The sequence below is a fragment of the Scleropages formosus genome, chromosome 10 (assembly GCF_900964775.1).
Source record: "Scleropages formosus chromosome 10, fSclFor1.1, whole genome shotgun sequence".
Taxonomy (NCBI): Eukaryota; Metazoa; Chordata; class Actinopteri; order Osteoglossiformes; family Osteoglossidae; genus Scleropages; species Scleropages formosus.
The window spans coordinates 19,702,594-19,714,879 of NC_041815.1; the positions used below are offsets into that span (position 1 = coordinate 19,702,594).

General features: G+C 46.0%; 1 protein-coding gene across 3 annotated transcripts in view; it reads left to right on the top strand.

Moving 5' to 3' along the window:
* The window catches only part of numbl (NUMB like endocytic adaptor protein), a 43,177-nt gene that overhangs the window by 17,614 nt on the left and 13,277 nt on the right, over positions 1-12,286 (top strand). For 2 of the 3 annotated variants that reach the window (XM_018742889.2, XM_018742890.2), the window contains exon 1: positions 5,205-5,523. The exons of the other annotated variant lie outside the window; for it this stretch is intronic. In XM_018742889.2, coding sequence (XP_018598405.1) covers positions 5,483-5,523 — 41 coding nt within the window. In that variant the 5' untranslated portion in view covers positions 5,205-5,482. Of the gene's footprint in view, positions 1-5,204; positions 5,524-12,286 lie in introns of those variants that run through there. 3 annotated transcript variants of the gene reach the window in all.

A 12,286-nucleotide genomic window follows, 5' to 3' on the forward strand; every position in this document is an offset into this window, starting at 1 on the left:
ATTGTGTGTGTACGAACAGTAGAAGCATGTTTGGGCACATTTTGGCATTATGCAGTTTTAGGATGACAGACATCAAGGGCTTTGGATTAGATTACTGAAAGAACAAGGTCTCTCCAGGTAGTCCTTAGTATTTTAACTTAACGTCAGCTGCATTTTGATCATACATGTGTTGTATGCATGTGCAAGGGACTGATTTTGGGAAGCTTTAAAAAAGTACTTCAGAATAATGGCAATAAGGTTAATGTAAAAATAACACTTCACTTGAACTAGCCATTTTAGCACCTTTGTTATGTTTTCATGAATGTGACTTACCAAGCCATAGCCTATTATGAAGCATGTCACGTTTTCGTAACACCTCCTTTCTCAGTGTTTGAAGGCGGTGGTTTCAAACACCAGCAGACCGAACTGTTTGTCTCCTTTTACTCTGCACTTCAGATGCTGAGATGTCCCCCATTATTTTATTCCGTTAATTTATTCTTTGTCCAGTCCATGAGAACCTGTGCCCTTAAAAATAGGCATCAGATATTACAGAGGGTCCAGATCTACAGGGGAGAGTGTGGGTGGGCAGTCGGAATGTAAACAGTGCGTCTTGCAAACTTCCTCAGCCCCCGGGGTCAGTTCGCAGCCCTGCAGCCTCTGCTGCAGCTTCCATTTCTCTCCTCTGCACTGTCAGCAAGTGCCCCACTCTCAGCTGCTTGCCATCACCTCTGTTTGCACCAGGTTTCACAGCTTTCATTGCTTCAGGGTATACCTTTTGTGTATGTGGTGCTTCATTTGTGGCCCTTTTGACGACCATTGTGATACTGAACGATGAGAGGCTTACTTTGTTCACACGTATGTTTTTGCATCTCTCCTTTCTGACCAATCCAGAACAATGTGGGAGAACCGGAAGAACCAAACATCTCGTGTCACAAAATTTTCATTGTTTTTTTTCATTCTCAAGGGAGTAAGTGCAAACATCATTCACACCAATAAGCAGAAAGCAGGGGTTTTAGTTACAAAAGCCCAACAAATTGGCTAAGATGAGATCTATTGCCCCAAAACAAGATGAGTATACGACCATACTGTTTTAGATTTGTTTTTTTTTCTGTGTGCTTTCAAAAGCTCATTTCCCAAAAAGCCACTGTCAGTTGCCCCTCTAAACCCTTGGTAGAAGCAGTTGCCATGGGAGCTGGTTGCTAGGCAGCAGAAGGAGGTTGGCGGGGTATGGATCGGCGTAGACGATGAGAAGAAGGGAGAAGTCGTAAGCGTGACGGACCCCGGGTGCTGCTCTGATTGCACATAGGTTCTTGACAACTCTACAACTAGAAGAACAAAAATAACAAGCAGACAGATAGAGAGGGACAGCGACAGACAGACTGGGAAGACAGCAAAAGCAGGATCCTTCATAGCTTTTAACCGTAACTGTAAAGCCCAGCTGTTCCTTCCTGTATTGACTGCATGCCTCCCCTTGTACCCCCTTGGTAGAAGGCTGGCAGTAGGACTTAACAATCTAGTTTGCAAGTGGTGAAAGCAAGCATGTGAACCCCCTTAACAGCCTCGGCCAGTGGCTTTCCCTCCAAAGTGATCTAGCTGAATGGGCAGAGGAGCACTTGAAACATCCCTGCTGTGCTGTGCTGTGCTGTGCTGTGCTGCATGCAGAGACCGTCAGAGCCCTGGACACATACGGTATTCTGCATAGAATCCCAAGTGCTCACTTGTCTTTTTTTTGGCTACTTTACACACCTTAAAGGTTAATTTGCGCACTTATTTTGTGCCTCTATGTACTAATAGTCCAATTTCTACTGTACTGACCAGCTGTACTTTTTGCTGCTAATTAGTACGTTTATATCTGTACTATTGATTATTATATTGTAATATCTTCTATTTTTCGTGTAGGTAGCTTTTTGTTGATTTTTATGTAGCACCATGCTCCTGGAGGATCGTTGTTTTGTTTCACCATATACTGTACCAGCTGTATATGGTTGAAATGACAATAAAGCCACTTTGACTTGACTTTGAATACTCAAAGTAAATGGGGCGACTTATCTTTGATAACAGCCCGCACAGATGCATATACAGTAGTAGTAGGACTTCCAGGTCAAAGGCCTGCTGCTGTTGATGCCTTTTGATCCTCTCCATGTCTGAGACTGAGCACATATAATACCCTGTTTCTGGGTTAACTGGGACACTGTTTGACCTGATGTATTAATGCTGGAGCTGCCAAAATGAGTGGGTAGAAGTGGAGGGAAGGGGAGGGGTTAATGCTGGCACCGACCAGCGAGTGGATCATCCAGACATGTGACATGCTTCAGAGAGATGTCACCCATTGATTTGCCCTCTGTTGAAATGATTTCCCAGCAGGGATGGTGATGGATGCACCAGGAAGTGGGCTGTGGCTTCTGTGTTGTCTTAAAGTGCAGTATGGAAGTGCTGATTCCAGCTACAGCTACCGATAGACAGGAACCCATTCACGGTAACAGACTCCCTAATCAAGCCTGTCTCCCATTATCTCCTGTTTTGCGCTGTGACACAACATACTGTGGTTGTAAATGGGTCAGAACTGAAGGGAGAGATCCCGCGCCATGCCGCCAATCCAGCGATCGATCTCAGTCCGTGTCAACAAGGGAGGCTGATCGCACTATAGTCAGCGGTGGGCCTGCCCACGACATGCTGGGATAAGATTGACACTGCCACCTGTGGGAGAGTGAGACCAAAGTGTCACATGAGCGACTCCGCCGGCCGTAGGAATGAGGTCACCGTGTGTCCTCTCACTTACACATACATGCATGCGCATACGTGCGTAGTACAAGCACAGGTAAAGGATAACAGCGGCCTTAATCCTAATCACGCTTAAAGGCAGGTGGATAGTGCACGTTCTGATTCTTATCAGACCACACCACCCACCCACGCCTGTGAACACACAAACACGCTGGCAAACACAGCTGTATGCAAGCAAGCCAACATACCAGAGAGAAGCACACAAAACAATGAAAATATCTGAAATGCAAACTGAATGTTTGAGCACATCATCTTCACTGTGCATTTAGAGCATTTCTTGCATATGGCCCTTATTATTGTACATTGGTGCGTGAGCGTCCAGTGCTGTGTGGGAGTATTTATGTTGGAATACAAGTTTTTTTCTCCCTCTATCCTTGGAAGCAGGCTGTCTCGGAGGCAGGAGGAAATGCCTGTGGCTTGTGTTCTGTTCGGGCAAAACGTCATGGCAGCAAAGGCCAAACCACTCATATATACACACACACACACACACACACACACACACACACACACACACACACACACACTCTGTCAGATGCGTTCTCTATCAGCGCAACTTGTTCCTTTTCTTCCCTCTTTAGGTGTGTTTGATCATTAAAGACATCAGTTGCAAAACTGTAGTGTTTACGTTTATTCATTTAGCAGACGCTCTTCTCCAAAGCAGTGTACATGTCAGTGTTTGTGTATGTAACTGGCGTGTTCAACCTACTCCACATCCCAACTACAGGCTGTTTAGGAAGCAACATTATGTGTGATTGCGGCAAGAAGATGCCCTGAATTGGCTGTGTACGTTCTGAAAGTTTGTGTGGATGATTGCCATCTAAACAGGGTGAGCTGTGGGCTCACTGATGGTGATAATATTGTAATACAGAAGATGTTGCATGCTCTAGTTGACATCTTCCCATGTAGTTATGCGGCTGAAGATGTAACCAAGATTATGGTTTTGTTAAAAAAAAATGTTAGTCTTCGTTTTTATGAATAGATTTGTATCATTGAAATGTAATTTGCAAACATGTAGTGGTTATGTGGTAGTACATAATGTACATAATGGCACATGATAGATGCGTTCCATCAGTCTTTCCCATCGATTTCTTAATGAAAAAGCGGAATCATTTCTTTGTCAGAATTCCCTGTAACACTGAAGCTCGAGATGGAGAGAAGGATTGAAGGATGGATGATGGATTGTATCATGGCTGACTGAGATTATGCAAACAGAGCCTGTTGCTGCATGATGCAGTTGCAACACAAACATGGTCTCACAGCATCGCTTCATGCTTGGTGTGTCGTCTTCTCCGTAATGCTGAGCATATCTATGTGTGCATTGTCTTCTTTTGTGTTTTTATGCAAAAGCAAAGTCAGATTTTGCCGTTCCAGGAGTGTATGTTTGTAAGAAAGTGCACTGTATTCCTCTTTTTCGGGAAGCCTTTGAATGTCATTGAACTTATGTTGAGCACTATGAATGGATCGGTTCTGTTTGAGAGGCTAATCAGTTCAATCCTATAGCCTCTCTGTACTGGTCTCTCTCACAGTCTATTCGTTGTGAGGTCTGTAACATGATAGAATTGCAGGATATCTACTTTGTAATACAAGACATAACTAAAAAAATTCAAAATTGAACAGTTTTACTCCTTTTCAGAAGGATAGTATTTATGCAGCAAGTACAGTGCGTTGCTTGAATCCTGTGGTATAAAATCCATCCTATTTAATGTATAATATACAGTGATAACTGAAGACATTGAATACGCAAGGTAAATGATAAAAATTGCATCATTAGGTAATGCGTCGAGTCAACGATTAGAACAACAGGGCACGTTGTTAGAGGATTGTTACGTAAGATCAGTCTTGAACAGTAAGCAGTGTCCACAGCCCGTGAGGTCATTGTGTTCTATTGCTATACCATTAATAGGCTTATAGGCGGATACGCCAACAGTGCGTTGCCCACAGAAAATATGCCGGGCTAATCTGCGAACATTACACAACAGATTCAGCCTCTCGTCTTCTGCCTTTCTCTGTCTTTTTCTTTCTTTTCGTACTCTCCGTTTCCGTCTCTCTAGAATTATCCTACCTTAGCAGGTGCATCAGTGGTTGTACGAGCGAGCGAGCGAGCGAGCGAGCGGGATGGAACAGATGCTGGCTAGTGGGCAGGCAGGCGGGCGGGCCTCCGCTGCGGGGGTGTTTGTTTTTTGTGTTTTTTTTTTTTTTTTTTTTTTCCTTTGGTGTTGAAGCGCTAATCGGATGAGAGCGCAGGGTGAGGTGAGCTCGTTGCACGGCTCCGGGACAGCTGGGGAAAAGCGGCACAGGCGACCGGAGTCGCAGATGGAGCTCTGAAACTGTGTCACAGACGTCCCCCCGGCGTAATCACCTCCGTGCTCTCCGCTCTCCTTCCACGTCGCCTTTCCTGCCCGTCCTCTTCCCCTCCTGTTCCCCCTGACCACTACCAGCAGCACCGCGGCGCGAGGAGCCCAAAGCGGAGTCAGAAGAGCCCTGCAGGAAAGCACTGCCGACAGCTCCGGACGCACGCGTGGTGGCTGAACCGAGCGAGCTTGCATCGTGTGTCGTCTGCCGTCGGCAAAGCAAGCCATTCGCAAAGAGGTGGACTTTTTCCCCTTCATCCCGCCCCCTCCCTTTCTGGATCGGGCTTAACTGAAGGTCTAGAACGTGGTGTTCTGTGTTTTTTTCGAAACCCTCTTTGAATCGAAGACCAAGGCTGCCTGTTTCCCGAGCAATGAGTTGTAGCAGCGAGATGGTGGAGGCTATAGAGCTGAGGTGAGTTATATGAATGCAGATCTTCAGCACAAACCACTGTTTGTTTTATGTGACTGGAATTTGCATACTCAGCAGCCTTCCGATTTCATATCTAAATTTTCAACACTGCTGAAGTTACAGAGACAGAATTATTGAAACTTTTGAGTCACCGGTCGACTGCAGGTACATTTTTTATACATCGCTGGCTGATTTTCATGTCTGTCAGCCTTGTGCTCGGGTTAATTCCAGCATTTATTATTCTCGCCTTCCTAACGGATCATTTGCCATGTAATGTTGTCAGGGAAAATAAAGGGAAAAATGTTTTCCATGCCAAAGAAGTTGTATTGGATCACCTATTGTGAATTGAAATTAATCCCAAATAAGCTACTTTGAAGTGCAACACCTACAGCTCCTCAGCGATGACGCCTCGTTCAGTGTAAACGGAATAATTTTGTTTTGTCTCGGGACCGATTGCTGATTCAATTGGTTGTGGAGGGGGAAACTGATAAAACATCAAAAGAGGCATGCGAACTGTTCTTCATGCCTCGCTGCCCTCTGTTTACCCGAGCTCTGTCGTGGTGGGGTGACTGGGCTGTGCAGCCAGCACTTCTCTTCAAAAGCCAGTAAGTCTGCAAAAAATTGGGCTCATTTGTAATTTTTTTTTGTGTTGCACAGCATACATCATCCCATAACTGGGAAAAGGAGTTGGGTAAAACTTAAGTCAGAAGGTGCACTTTCTGTGAGGTGTTCTGATCTTACAGCACATGCCTGACCTGTTGAAAAGGACATGTTTGCTTGGGAACTTATGGGTATTCGGAAGTGATAGTTCCCAAAAGGTCCATCACATGCAATTCGGTATTGCCCCGTGGTCCGTGACTTGTATAAAAGACAATGCTCGATGCTTCCGATTTCCGGGAGGTTCATTATCCGTAATTTGTGGCAAATTTTCATTGCACAGTTGGGAGTGCTGCTTGTCTCGATAGGTAACAAACAAATTGACAGGAAGCAATGTTCGCATTGCAGTCTTTCCCTTGTCTCGAGTGCTTCCTCAGTTACTTCTGCGGCTTATTTTTCGCATAATTTTTGATCTTGCTCGTTGTGGGCTTCTCATGAAGCCGTTAGCAGCCCGCTGACCTGGGATGAGAGAAGCAATTGGATCTATGTGCTGGTCTCGGTGGAGCTGTAAACCTTGTGTCAGATACAGCATTCAGGTCTCTGGTTGTGTTGTAGGGGGGGGCGCATCAGTGCATCGGGTTTGGCAGTGCCCGCTGTGTGGCAGGTCTGGGGCTCGAGCCTTGCTTGGGGTGCCCTGTGATGGACTGGTGTCCCGTCCGCGGCGCGTCCCCTCCCACTTCGGCCTTGCACCCTGTGTTGCCGGGTAGGCTCCGGCTCGCCACGACCCTGCTCAGGACAAGCGGTTGTAGACAATGGAAGCGCAGGGTCTGTTGTAGTAAGAAAAATCCAGTTATCTTTCCACATCTGCCATTTGTTTTCATTCCACCCTATGGGGGATCTGTTCGATTACATGTTTTTTCATAACTTTTTCAGTGCCTCTCTAAATCCATCCTCTGCCTCATGTTCCCCTTCTGCCGTCTCTCTCCAATATTAGGGTGCTTCACCAACATTGTAGCCTATGGTAAGCCCTGAGGTGTGACTTGCCTACTTAATAAAGATGCTTATGTTGAATTTTCCCACAGAGTTTCCCTTCCCTTTGGGTCACATTAGCTGAATCTCAAGCCTGCATGTTTAGAATCAGTGATCTCTCAGGAGAGTGTGTTTATGCTATAATTTTAGACTCTTTCACTGGGCAGTGGCAGATGTTAGAAGCAACTCTAGTTGTGAGCAGATGTTTCGTTGTTCGTCTTCTGTGTCATGCGGCTGTAGGAAATTCGTCCTCTTGTGCGGTGATGCACAGTGCAGCACTGCAGTAAGGGAAGGAATGGACAAATAGGGTAATAGAAGTGCATTGTGGGTGATTATGGAGGGAGGTCAGGAGAGTCACTGCCAGTTAAGGATTATGTCAGTCGCTGGGCAGGGGATTCCTCTGACTGGATGCGGCAGCCCCCTTTCCAGCTGTCTCTCCATATAAGTGGGTGCGGATGTCGCCACTTCTCCACCCCGTCGTGGCCAGCACACCTACAGCCACCGCCATCTGTGTTCGACGGCCTTGGCTTTTATCATTAAGGAGAAATCTGATAGAAGACTTCACCGACATGCAGCCTTTGTACGGTCTCTTTCTCTGTGACTTCGCATGTTTCCGCGGAGTGAGAAAGTACGTTGTCGGCTTATGCAATGTCTGGTCGTGGAAAGGAGGCAAAGGTCTCGGCGCTAAGTGCCACAGGAAGGTTCTTCGTGATAACATCCAGGGTATCGTAAAGCCCTCTATTTGCTGCTCGGCTCGCTGTGGCGCTGCGAAACGTATCTCCGGCTTGATTTCCGAGGAGACTCTTGGTGTCCTGAAGGTGTTCTTGGAGAACATCATTCGTGACACCGTTACCTACAACAAACATGCCAAGAGGAAGACCGTCACCGCCATGGATGTCATCTATGCGCTGAAGCGTCAGGGTTGCGCTCTGTCCGGCTTTGGTGGTTAAGATTGTCACCAACCTCAAAACTCTTCATCTCTGCGTTTCGAGCACAGTTATTCAAACCTGCTTGACAAAGCCAAATAAAAATGGTGCAGCTGGAAAATACAAAGGGTTTTAAAAACTGATAACTAGACATGAGCAAGCGCTAGGGGTTGAACGCAGACCCATTTCCGGCTTAACTTACCGTGCTTTTTAGTTAATAGCCCATTGCGGCTGACTCGGACTCATCTTGGAGGATTATTTCTCAGACTCTGCAGCTCCGTGCGGTCAACTCCGCCGGGTGTCTGTCTCGGACCCCCCGAGTTGTCCCCTGCTGTTCGTCTCTGTGATGGGAGCCAAAGCTTTTGTGAGGCATTAACAGCCTCTCCCATATGGACGTGCTTTGTGTCTACAGCCGTACAGGATCACTGCAGCGTGAATGTAGTCTGGTGTTTTGTACGTTTACTTATCATTTTTAACAGATTCAAAGATGATAAAAGTTCCAAAATCGTGTCTTGGGCCTGTGGTGCTCGACACGGAGCTGCAAAGCTAAGTCTAATGCAGGATAACGTAATTGATTCCAGTTTTGCCATAGCAGTGTGAGTTAAAATGAAATCATTAGACAGGTCTAAATATTATTGTACCAAGGTATGGAATTTTAATGGAAGGCAATTTTTTTTTTGTGGATGACAGTATATTGTCACAATCATGATTACTGTGCCCTGGTGTATTTCAGCAAAGAAAAATATAATTATTTTCCCCGGTTTAAAAACGGCTCTAAAAATAGTTTAGAGTATCATTTGCAGAACCGGGTTCTTGATTAATTCAAAACCTCGTAGTCCCGCTGAATCTTGCTCATTGTCAGTTAAGCTGTGTGTGAGTATAAATGAGACGTATCGAGTGCATTCGGTCATTAAGTTTCAAGCAGCCTTGTTGACTTCTGACCAGGCCTGTGCTGATGCACTGCACTCCATTGTGTGGTAAAGCAGTGTGTGTGTGTGTGCTTGTGTGTGTTTTAAATCCAGACTGTTTACTTTATGGTCTGTCCTGTTTGCAGTGTCATGGTATGTCCTGATGACCCCAATCTGGTGGCGTCTGGTGATGCGCACGGCGTGTGTGTATGTGTGTGTATGGCTGGAGGGGCTTTGGATTGCGGGCGGAGCTTTATGGGAACTGTGGGAGTGTGGGTGTGCGTGTGAAGAGCAGCCGGCGCCTGTGGGGGCAGGAGTTGTCTTGTCTCTCCGATGACGGGGGAGCTACAACTTTGAAGAGGTTAGATGATACCATGATGGTACTGTGCTTGTGAGCTATGACTTTTGAGGTGCCATCTCATTAATAGAGGTGTGCAGATGTGTGTAAATAGCACAGAATCAATGTTTTGTTTTATACATTTATCATGTTGCTTAGCTGACACTTATGTACTCATTGATACATGCCACTGGATTATTGTTTCAATTACCTACCTTTTTTGAGGGTACTATAGCAGGGCATTTCCTGTTATTTTTTTTTTTAATTTCTAAGTTAGCTGATGCATTTACGCACCTCACACACATCATCTGAAACCGCTTGTCCCATATGGGGTCGCGGGGAGCCAGAGCCTAACCCGGCAACACAGGGCGTAAGGCTGGAGGGGGAGGGGACACATCCAGGACGGGACGCCACTCTGTCGCAAGGAACCCCAAGCGGGACTCAAACCCCAGACCCACCGGAGAGCAGGACCCGGTCCAATCCACTGCGCCACTGCACCCCCCTTGATGCATTTACTTAGCTTACAATTATTTACATGTTTATACAGCAGGGTATTTTCACTGGGGAAACTCATGGTAAATACTTTGCCCCAAGGCAGTAGAGAAGAGGAATTAGAACCAGCAACCTTCGTGTTACTAGTCAGTATTAGCTAACAGCTACAGTGCTGCTTGAAAATAAGTGAACTCTATAGGAGTACTCATTAATCTTGTATAAAATATTAAAGTAAACTTAAAAAACATCTTGAATCTTAAAATAAATGTATAAAACGAATAATCATTATGATTTACACACTTGATTCTACTTACCTACTTGGTTCAACCAGTGCAGCTCAGCCTTCGCTTATTTTTGAACCCGCACTATTTCTGTTCTTCTATTACACGCATGATTTCCTCCGAAGCAACACATGGAATTGATCGTTACACATGTACTATATGAGATGAGAAAGAGTTTCTTTTCGTTAAATAACAATTTTGTGCTAAAACCGAGGAACACAAGGGGTTCACGTACTTTCAAGCAGCACTCTAGGCTTTCTACTGTCTACTGCCCATCGTCGTGTGCTGGTTTTGACCTCCCAGTTTAAATGTCGCGTAAGGTAAGATTTGTCTTCCGCTTGGAGCTGCCTCGTCGTTGATCCGTCGGCCCAGTAGGAGCAAGTGACCCATCGGTGCCAGGGTCTGGGGTGCGTGCGCCCGAGCCTTGACCAATTTATTGTCAGACCGTGCTCGTAAACTGCGGGAAACACTCGTGAACTTGTGTGTTTTCCAGAACAAACTATTCGCAGGTGCTTGAGAGCGTGCTGCGAAACCTAAAGATGCGCAGCCAGATTGGATTCCCGTGGGAGATGTGACATTCCTGCTCTTTATTATTTCAGAGCCTTGAAATACAGTTCCGTTCATCTTGTACCGCAGGTTTTTTTAACGCGCTCTGCAATGAAAACAATAACTGCACAACATGGCTGCAGTTAATGTAACTGTCAGCTTGACTGCAGTTCTGTGGCTTTTCTGTGTTTGTCTTGCTCTTCTATGAATTGTGCTGTTTCTCAGACTTGGCTTTCCGTATTTTTCAATAATGAGTCACAACATCTTGCAGAGTCACGGCCGCCAGCCCTCTCGCTGGTGACTGACAGGATGTCGGCTTTCTTTCTGACCTCTCCCTCCTCTGCCTCCTTACGTACAATAAGGCATTTGATCCACTTTTTGGCAAAAAAAAAAAAAAACTAATGACTACGCACTTTTCCAGGCATAATGAGTTTGCTGTGGATCTTACATTTGATTCGAAGTGTTTGAATTTTTACATTTTGATTAAATAAATTACCTGCTTAATGAAGACTTGTTGAAGGAAAGCAGGTGTAGCTTTCCAGCAGAGAGGTCAAGGTTCGACTGCTGCCGTGTAGGTGTGTTACGGTCTGGGGTGTTCTGTTTTACTCTGGAGCCTCTATAATTATTATTATTGCTTTTGTGGTGCTTTTCTCCAAACCAATATAAAATGCAAAGCTTATTACAACCCATTTATACAACTGGATAATTTATAGTGGAGCAAATCAGTGCAGGTACATTGATTCCAAGTGTTGGAGCAGGAGGTGGAATTTGAACCCCTGTCCTTCAATACAAGGCAGGCGCTCTTACCACTGTACTACACTATGATCCGGTCTCTGAACATGACCCGTGAGCAGCAGAGGAACACTGCCCTGCGCTGTCACATCTGTACCCTTAAGCCGTCATCCTTTTTACTAGCAGGAATGTCACGCACACATTTAGCCCTCTCAGTGTTTCGCGCATGCAGAACACAAGTGCGGACGCACACACGTGCGCATGTACAAACACGCAGGCATGGAACCGTTCCTGTTCACGGAGCTGATTGCTGCAAAGCTGGAGAGTGACTCACGCAGCCCGATGGATTCCCAGAGAAAAAGCAGCAGCCTTGTTTTTTCCACAGCGGCGGGTTCGGCGCGGCTCCGGGGCCGAGTCTTAAAGAGACAGGACCGCGCTGCGATTCGGCCGAGATTCCCAAGGTATCCGTGAACGCCGGGCAGTCACAGACGCCTTGTCAGTGACGAGATCTGTCCTCGGGTGTTGCTGTTGTTTCCAGTTTAAAGTCACTAGTTTCACTGGCTGCCTGTCTGCATGCGACCGTCCCTCTCTGTGTTTTGTTTAACTGTGATTAAGAAACTTTGCTGGTGAAAAGCTAAGTTGCCCTCATACTGCCCAACTGTTTGTCACTTCGAAGCTCTGAGGCCAGTGTAGCACACTGTATCTCCATGCTGGCTTGTGAGGACAGTTTGCTCTCCAAAAACCTGTCTTGGTCAAGGCGAGGTGTGGAGAGGACACTGGGTGTGGTGAGAAATGGACGATCTGCATTTTTGCATTTCAAGCAAAACAGTCGTCTGCTTAATTAAGTAGATGATTTCAGCAGTGTTTGACAGAGTCCACCGACTCTTCCTCGGACAAGCTTTTGACTCCCGGAGGCTC